The sequence below is a fragment of the Culicoides brevitarsis genome, chromosome 2 (assembly GCF_036172545.1).
Source record: "Culicoides brevitarsis isolate CSIRO-B50_1 chromosome 2, AGI_CSIRO_Cbre_v1, whole genome shotgun sequence".
Lineage (NCBI taxonomy): Eukaryota > Metazoa > Arthropoda > Insecta > Diptera > Ceratopogonidae > Culicoides > Culicoides brevitarsis.
This window is the reverse complement of record NC_087086.1, coordinates 3632296-3641432: the sequence shown is the minus strand read 5'-3', so window position 1 is coordinate 3641432 and position 9137 is coordinate 3632296. Positions and strand designations below refer to the sequence as shown.

The window sequence follows — 9137 nt, the reverse complement described above, 5'->3', positions numbered from 1 at the left end:
TCCTTCTTTCATAGAATCGAAGATTTTTTTTTGACACGGAAAATTGATTTCGTGATGTTTGATATTCGAATTTTTTTTCGAAGTTAATTTTTTTACGAAAATAATTTTTTTTCCAATTTAAAATTTTTTTGAAGTTAAAGCTTTAATTAAAAAATTAATTTCGAAAAAAAAAATTAACTTCGAAAAAAAAATAAATTTCGAATTTCGAAAACAAATTTAATTTTGAAAAATTAGTTGAAAAAAAATAAATTTCGAAATAAAAATTTTTCGAAAAAATTTTTCGAAAAAAATTAAAAAAATTATTTTTACTTTAAAATAATTTCAAAAAAAATTAAATTAAATTTATATCACTTTAACGAAAAAAAATTAACTTCGAAAAAAAATTAATTTCAAAAAAAAAAAATTAATTTCGAAAAAAAATTAATTTCGAAAACAAGTTTAACTTCGAAAAAAAATTTAACTTCGAAAAAAAATTTAATTTCGAAATAAAATTTTTTCGAAGTTAAATCTTTTTTCGAAATTATTTTTTTAATTATTACTTGAAAAGTTTTATTTTCGAAATTAAATTTTTAATTGTGTCAAAATCGTAAAATAAAAAAAAAATAATTAAAATATTTTTTCTTTTCGACTTTGACATTGCAACTGTCAATTGCGTCTCATATCAATTTTAAATCAATCAGCTTGTTTCTTCGAAGTACATATCTTGCATGTTCATCACGAAAGCACTTCCTCACGTGCATAATGCAAAATAAATACAGACAATTCAATTGATTAATGTTCGGTTCGGTTGTTGTTGTTGCTGGCATCATCGTAATATTGATGTTGATGATTATTATGATGAACTTGACATGACTCGTAATGTCATAAATTTTGCTATCTGTATTATTTATTTTGATGAGATAGTTTGATTTTATTTTTATGATCTCTCTACTTTTATCTTCGACTTATCATGATGGGAACAAAATTTTTTCCTCATCTTCGAAAAGAAAAAAAAAGTGGTTCGAACAAGTATTCGACACAATTTTGCTACCTGTTTTCACCAAATTATTATTCAATTATCCTCTAATGCTTGTTTTGATTAAATTTTTGTGGTATTTGCGGTAGACTTTTTCTTTTCTATTTTCTCTTCATCAGCGATCTTCTTTTTTTTTCGAAAGTCTTGAGATTTCGATTGCGGTTTGGCGATATATTTCCGCGTTTCAAGTGAATTTTCTTATTTTCGAATATTTAAAGTTCGAGTTTAAAATTTTCGAAGTTCGAATTCAAATTTTCGAATAATTAAACTTCGAAAATTTTCGAAAATAATATTTTTCATTGTTCGAAAATGAAATTTTATGCTAATTTCTCCTTTTGAGTATTAAAATTTCTTTCTCGTTCAAGAATCTCAAATCATTTCCGCATCAGAATTACAAGCCAACCAATTTCGTGCTGATGCAAATTGACAAAAGACACGATTTTGGAATTTTTAACACGACAAGTGTTTCGATGATCGGACCGTGAAGCAGGATCCATGATGTCATTGTTGCAAATTTCAAATTATTCTAACACGTATCGATTCACACATCGGGCAAAGTAACAGCAAAACAATCATAAATCATTATTTGATGCAACAAAAGTCGAGAGAAATCAAGAATTTTGTGGTCGCCGAGAAAACCGTTTTCTGCATGCATGCCGTCATGCTTCGAAATATTAAAATATTTTTGCTGCACTTATTTGCACTTGTTGTTGTTTGTCATGTCGAAGTGAATTTTTGACATTGTTGCGAGTTTATCATCGCGCGAACGAAACGAACGGATCATGATTCACGTCTTGCATAATAAGACAAAGTATGAAAAAAAAATTATTAATAAATAATTCTCTCAATTTTTTTCTTTTTGCAGGCATTGAACTTGGCAACTCGAGCGATAATGAGAATCGGTTCTCATGAAATACGTAATTTCGAAATTGCAACACCCTCGATGTCGTCCAATTAAAGCAAACTTCCTTACGGTAACGCGCATCAACCTTTGACCAATGGAGTTCAAGAAGTTCTAAGACAAGAACAACGAAAAAAAAAATTGAAGAAGAACAAATAAGGTTCGAATTTTTTTGTCACGTATGAACTCTGTGACCTTCGTCTATAATAATAATCATTTCTGTTGTTTTCTTTTCAGGCATTATGTGAACTTTTTATCTAATGGTGATCACACATGTACACACGACGAGAACAAACAAGAAGATGATAAACAATAACAACAATTTTCGAAACAGCAAAGATATTTAATAATAATTTTATGACTTCTTCTGGCGTGTTTGTTGAAAATTGATGCGAAAAAAGGTATTGGAATTCAATGTTTTATTTAAACAAAATTTTTTTAATATCAATTTAAGTTAAAAAGTTAGACTTCTAAATTCAAATTTTCGAAAAAAAATTAATTTAAAATAAATTAAAATTATTAAAATAATTTTTTCGACGAAATTTTAATTTTATAAATTTTACACTTAAAATTAATCAAAATTAATATTAAAAAAATTATTCGGATTGTAAATTTTCTTTTCGAAATTAAAATTTTTTTTTCGAATTTAAAAATTTTTTCGATATTAAAATTTTTATTTCAAAATTAATTTTTTTTTTCGAAATTAAAAATTTTTTTTCGAAATTAAAATTTTTTTTTTCGAAATTAAAATTTTTTTTCGAAATTAAAATTTTTTTTCGAAATTATTTTTTAAATTATAATTTTGACAGAATGTAAAAAATAATTGAATAGTAAACTTTTTTATTTTAAAACTAAATTCGTTTTAAAGTTAAATTATTTTTTTTTCGAAATAATAATTTGTTTTTCAAAATAGATTTTTTTATTGAAAAATTATAATTTTTCTAATTTCGAAATAAAAATTTGTTGGATTTTAAATTTCAATTAAATAAATAGTAAATTTATGAAATTATTTTTTTTGCTTAAAAATTCAATTGATTTGAGCTCAAATCTTCGAAATTAATTTTTTTTCAAAATAATTTTTTTTTCGAATTTTTTTTCAAAATTATTTTTTTTTCTAAATTAAATTTTTTTTTCGAAATTTTATTTAAATATAATTTTTTAAATTAAAAATAATGATTTGATTTTAACTTTAATTTATATTTTTTAATATTTTCGAAAATCTTCAAAACTTTTAAAAAAATTATATTTTTTAAAAAATTTAAACCAAGCAAATCAAACGTTAATTCACTTTTCCTTCGAATATCGGAAAAATATATTTTTTCATCACTATTGTTATGAAATATGACTTCGATATGAGAGGTACAAGTACATTTTTTCACATTTTATATCCGAAACAATGAAAAGGAGTATAGATCATAAAAAAAACAAAATTATGCGACAATCATGCCTTTCGAAGTCATGTTCTTTCAACGACGAAGAGATGCACAAAAGGACAAGAAATCGTAAAAAGCTGTTTTTTAATAGATTTTTTTTGTTGTTTTTGTTCTTCTTGGTTCTGAAGAAACATTAATAAATAATAAATCTTACTTTTTTTTTGCGATTCATGACCAAAGTGTGGAGAATGTCTCCATTTATCATCTGCTTAACTAACAAATCGTTCGCGAACATTCACCCTTTATTTTTATTTTTTAATCAAAATTGATTAATTTTTATTTTTTTAAATTTTTTTTCAGAAGAAAGTAAGACGATTAAAGCTCATAACTTGTGATTTTTTCCTGATAATTTTCAAAGCTTCTTAAAGAGTTTTTGTTGGAAGTACCGTCGCATCCAAGAAGACACATCCAAGCTCTCGTACGGGATTTTTCTTTGTTTTTTTCGCCATCAGTTGCAATTCAACCTTCCATCGATTGTTCTCGATTGGCATCAAAAGCAGCGCCGCAATGGGGATATTGACGTTATTCAATTTGTACAAATTCTTCTTCAGAGGACATTTTGTGGGAGGTCTAACTCTTTTGCTCGCCATGTTCAGTAAGGGACAAATGTACGTCATCGACTCGTTATGATAAAAAGCGCAAACGGAAGTTTTTACAGGACATTTTGTTTCAATAATGTGAATCTAAAAAAAAAATTCTTAAAAAAATTCAAGGAAAAATTAGAAAAAATTAAATTTTACGTAAAAATCCTTCGGTAAGTCCTCTTTAATCGTAATATTTCCATTTATAAAAAATTGTTGCTGTCGATACGCAAGATGCCCATGATTGATGACAACAGCTAACTTCTCCGGATCTCGATCAGGACACTGCCCATACCCATTAACAATCACTTTTTTCGCACTTTGAGCCTCAAGCAACAAAAATTTCCGTAAAATTACCAAAAATACGAAAAAACAAACGCGCCAAGTCATGTTCGAGTCAACGAATTTTCTGAAACTGACAAAAAAAGTCAATGAAGGAAATGCAAAAAGGTGTTAAATGTGAATTAAATTAACGGAAATTGCCAAATTTTATCAGATTTTTATTCAAATTTTGACTCTTTTTCTACTTTTAGACTCGTAGATGACGGTATTAATGTGCCAACATCCGATAAGCTCTTGCGTGCCACTGCGATAGAAGAAAAAATTAATTTTCCATTTGAATCCGTGCAACGGTAGGACATCAAAGGGCGCCAAATTCATCGTCATATTCTGCGAAACATATTTTCCAGTCTTAATTGGGAAGCACGAGAGCGCCGGTTTGGTCAATTTCGTGAAAAAATCCCCAAAAATCGGATTATTTGGGATAAATTTACAAACTGTCGGGATCGTGTTGTTCGTAAATGGGTTGCAACGATTTCCGTTTGTGTCACAACGACGTGCTTCGACTTGCATCTGAAAAAAAAAATTAAATTTTTTTCATAATTTAAAAAAAAATCGACTCACATCGAGATCTCCATAAAGAATTTTTTTAGCTTCGATGAATCCAGTAACGATATTTTGTTTTTCTCGCAGGTTTCGTCCGGAAAGTTTTGAAAAATCCAAGAGCAAGGACTCGGGATCGTGCTCTAAACATCCGCCAACGTAGTCAAGTTTGTAAAATTTTGCGGATCCGATGTGTTTTTGTGCAAAAAGACAGAAAATGAAGAGGAATGTGGCTTTGATATGAATCATTTTTGTGAACTGAGAGCTATGTCATCGACTGAAATGATGATTTTTTTTTGGATAAATTGAAATAAATTTCGTTAATGGATTAAAAATTGGAGCATGAGACCATTACTGAGTGATATCATAATGAGATCGCGTTCAGAATTTGGTAATTTGAACGAATTTCTATTACAATGAAGGCATAATTTGGCTGAATTATCAAGCAGAGAATGAAAATTTTTTGTAAAATTAACAATTTTAACGTATTTTAATTTTTTTGTGTTCATGAAATCATTTAAAATTTACTGAAATTTAATAATTTTTCGAAATTTGAATAATTTTTAATTTTTTTTAAATTTTTACAGAATTTAAAAAAAATTTTTTTTCTAAATTTTGAAAATTTTTAAAAATATCTCAAATTTTTTTAAAATTTTTTTTTAAAGATTTTTCTAAACTTTTTTAAATTTAATTTTTTTTTATAATTTTTACAAAATTTTGATTACTTTTTTCAAATTTTTCTTAATTTTTATCGATTTTTTAAATTTTTCTTTAAATATTTACAAATTTTTGAAATTTTCTCTCAATTTTTAAGAATTTTTAAAATTTTATGAGAAATTCATCGTCAAATTATCGATTTTTTGATAAAATACGACGAAAATTTATTTTTTTATTCAAAAAAATATTTTTTTTATTTTCCTTTTCTACTGCTCGACTGCGAAATAACAGCTTCCGTGTGCCAACATCCAAGCAATTCTCGACTGCCGCTTTTGTAAAAGTAAAAATTTACTTTCCATTTAAAGCCTTGTGTCGGCAACATGTTAAAGGGACTCATATCAAACGTCGTATTTTGCGAAATATATTTTCCAACTTTGATGGGGAAGCATTTTAACGGAGGTTTGGTCAATTTAGCGAAAACATCTCCAAAAATCGGATTGTTCGGAATAAAATTACAAATATTCGAAATTGTATTATTAGAGAAGGAAACACATCGATCTCCGCTTGGATCGCAACGTTGCGCATCAATTTGCATCTAAAAACAGGAAAAAAAGGTAAATTTTTATTTTAATAAAAAAATCTCTCACATCTAAGTCTCCTTCAATTTTTTTTCGAGCTTCAATCATTCCAGTTATCAAACACGGCGAGTTGGGTTTGTTATTGATAGATCGCAGTTTGCCAAAATCTAACGGAAGTGTCTCTGGATGATGATCTACACATTCGCCAATGAGTCCAACTTTGTAGAATTTTGTCTGAAATCAAGTTGAAATGAGATTTTTTTTCGAGAGAATTGAAGTTACTTACGAACATTCCTTGCATTGGAGGAGAAAAATTGCACAAAACCAAAAATAACAAGTGATAATTTCGCATGATGGACCAAAAATGAACTGAAAATTATCGAAAAATGAGTGTTGATCGACTACAAATTGAATGGTAAACAGGAAAGCTTGTGCTGAAAAGTGAATTAATGGGATGTCATTAAATTTTTTAAAGAGATTAGCGGCAAAGTGAAGTTAATACGGTGAATTTGGTCAGTATGAAATTGACTTTTGAGTTTTTAAGGTACAAATTCATTAAAAATTTAGATTAAATTTATTTTTTTTAATGAAAAATTTCTCAAAATAAATTTCGGATTATATTCTTTTGCATTTAAACGCCAAGATAAAAAAATATTAAATAAAAAAAAATTAAATAAAATAAATAAAAAATACAAAATAAAAAAATATTTAAAAAAATTAATTAAAAAAAATTAAAATTCAAGAAAAATTGTCAATATATATATTTTAAATATTTTGTCATCATATTTTAAAACTAATTAATTATTTTTTCTTTTAAATTATTTTTTTTTAAATTTAAAAAAATATGTAAAAAATATTTAGGTATTTATTTTTATTAAGCTCTTTTTTAATTATATGAACGAAAAATTTAATTTTCATAATTTTTTTTAAATATTAATTTTTTATATTAATTTTATTTTTTTTTATTTTATTTAAGTTTTTCAAAAATTTTTTTCTTTATTTTTTTTTAATAATTAAATTAAATAATTTTTTTTCTTTTCAAATTAAAAAAAAAATAAAATAAAATAAAAAAAATTTATTTTTAAATTTTTTTTTATTTAATTGAAAGAAAAATTTCTTTTTAATTTTATTTTTTTTTTTATTTTTAACTATTGAAAAATTTTTCTTTTGTTAAAAATTTGTATAATATTTCAGATTTTCCGTTAGTCCGTTATGAAAGAAAATTTCAACCAATATTTTAAAATTTTGAGGCGAATGAAAATGATAATATTGTACAAGTAACTTGCAACTCGAAAAGATGGCGCTGCTTCATTCACACAGGGGGTAGATGGGGTAATTTCAAACATGGGGCACATTCAAACAATTGACTTTTCTTGAAAAATCACGATTATCTCGCATAAAAACAAAATTTAGAGCAAAATTATCTCAAAGTAAATTAAAGTTAAGATTTTAAACTACAAAATTACATTAAAATTTTTTTGAAAATCTTTAAAATTCTACGATTTCTATGAAGTCAAAGTTAAGAGAACGAGTTCTAAAATTTATTTCGTTAAAAAAATATATTTTAAATTTCTCTTAAAATTATCAACTTTACGGTATGTTTATGTTTTATTCATCATTTTTTACCTTTTTGCATCGACAGAACTACAGGACTGATAATAAAATTTACTTTGTGCCTCAACGCTGTGATTACGTGTGACAAATGTCGTATTTTGGATAAATTTTTAAAAAAATGTTTGGACTCTGTCGTCGTCGCGTACTTTTACAGCAACGACAACGTAAGAAGACCCTTTTTTTATCACTTTCATAAAAATCATCAAAAATTTTTATGAATAATTCACAGATGCAATTACGGAACTCCAGCGACGGAATGTGCAAACGGTGTACGAGTTGACGGGACGACACAAAGAAATTCAAGAATTATGTCGAAAATTCGCCAAAACCGAGTTGAAACCTGTCGCTGCAGCAAACGATCGTGATAGCAGGTACCCGGAGCAACAAGTGAAGCGACTTTTTGAGCTTGGATTGATGGGAATTTGCGCATCGCCGGATTTCGGAGGACTTGGTTTGGATTCGTTGGCATTTAGTGTCGCGATTGAGGAGTTGTCGAGGGGTTGCAGCTCAACGGCGGTTGTTTGTTCCATTCATAATGCCTTGTGTGTCGGATTACTCGAGAAATGCGGGACTTTGGAGCAGAAAAATCAATTTTTGAAGGAATTTACGACAAATTCTGTGGGATTTTTCGCTTTGAGTGAAACGGAAGCTGGATCAGATGTCGTTGCGTTGTCCACAGAAGCTAAAAATAAAGACGAAAGTTTCATTTTGAACGGCAAAAAAGCTTGGGTGACTTCAGCGCCTGAAGCAAAAGCTGGAATTGTTCTCGCTACAGTCGATAAAGAGCTCGGGCATTCCGGAATTACAGCTTTTATCATCGAAAAATCCTTTGCCGGCGTCAAAATTGGACCAAAAATCGACAAACTCGGTTTACGAGCGTCTTCGACGTCGGATTTGTACCTGAAAGATGTCAAAGTCCCGCAAAAAAACCTCATCGGCAGTGTTGGCGAAGGTTTTAAGCTTGCAATGAATCAACTCGAGCTCGCAAGAATCGGAAAAGCGTCAGTTGCGGTCGGAATTGCTTCAGAAGCTCTTAAAACAGCAATTTTGTATGCCTCGGAAAGACGTCAGTTCAATCAACGTTTGCTGACAATGCCAACAGTCAAAATTCGTCTCGCTGAAATGAGTGCAAAATTGGAGGCAGCACGAGTTATTACGAGAACGGCAGCGATTCAACGTGATACGAATGGAAAATCCACAAAATTGAGTAGCATGGCGAAGTTTGTGGCGTGTGAAGCAGCGACGGAAGTTGCTCATTGTTGCATTCAGATAATGGGAGCGATGGGAATTGTAGGAACGGAAAATGCGGAAAGGCTTTATCGCGATGCTCGAGTGACGCAAATTTTGGGAGGCGTAACGGATATTCAAAAGTTGGTTGTTGCTGATCAACTTATCAGGGAATATCGGTTGGATAGGAAAATTGGGAAGGGATTGTGATATTGAATTTTGATTTTTTTTTTGTTAAATATTTTGTAT

General features: G+C 28.2%; 2 protein-coding genes across 2 annotated transcripts; one reads left to right on the top strand and one right to left on the bottom strand.

Moving 5' to 3' along the window:
- Positions 1-5722: 5722 nt before the first annotated feature.
- On the bottom strand, positions 5723-7745 carry LOC134832660 (uncharacterized). The gene is made up of 4 exons (XM_063846765.1): positions 7674-7745; positions 6334-6416; positions 6117-6281; positions 5723-6064 (listed from the first exon to the last, which is right to left on the bottom strand). The coding sequence occupies exons 1-4, from the start codon at positions 7681-7683 to the stop codon at positions 5723-5725; spliced, it is 600 nt and encodes a 199-aa protein (XP_063702835.1). The 5' UTR covers positions 7684-7745.
- LOC134830708 (short-chain specific acyl-CoA dehydrogenase, mitochondrial-like) lies at positions 7690-9137 on the top strand. Its single transcript, XM_063844268.1, has 2 exons — positions 7690-7825; positions 7891-9137. The coding sequence occupies exons 1-2, from the start codon at positions 7780-7782 to the stop codon at positions 9096-9098; spliced, it is 1254 nt and encodes a 417-aa protein (XP_063700338.1). The 5' UTR covers positions 7690-7779; the 3' UTR covers positions 9099-9137.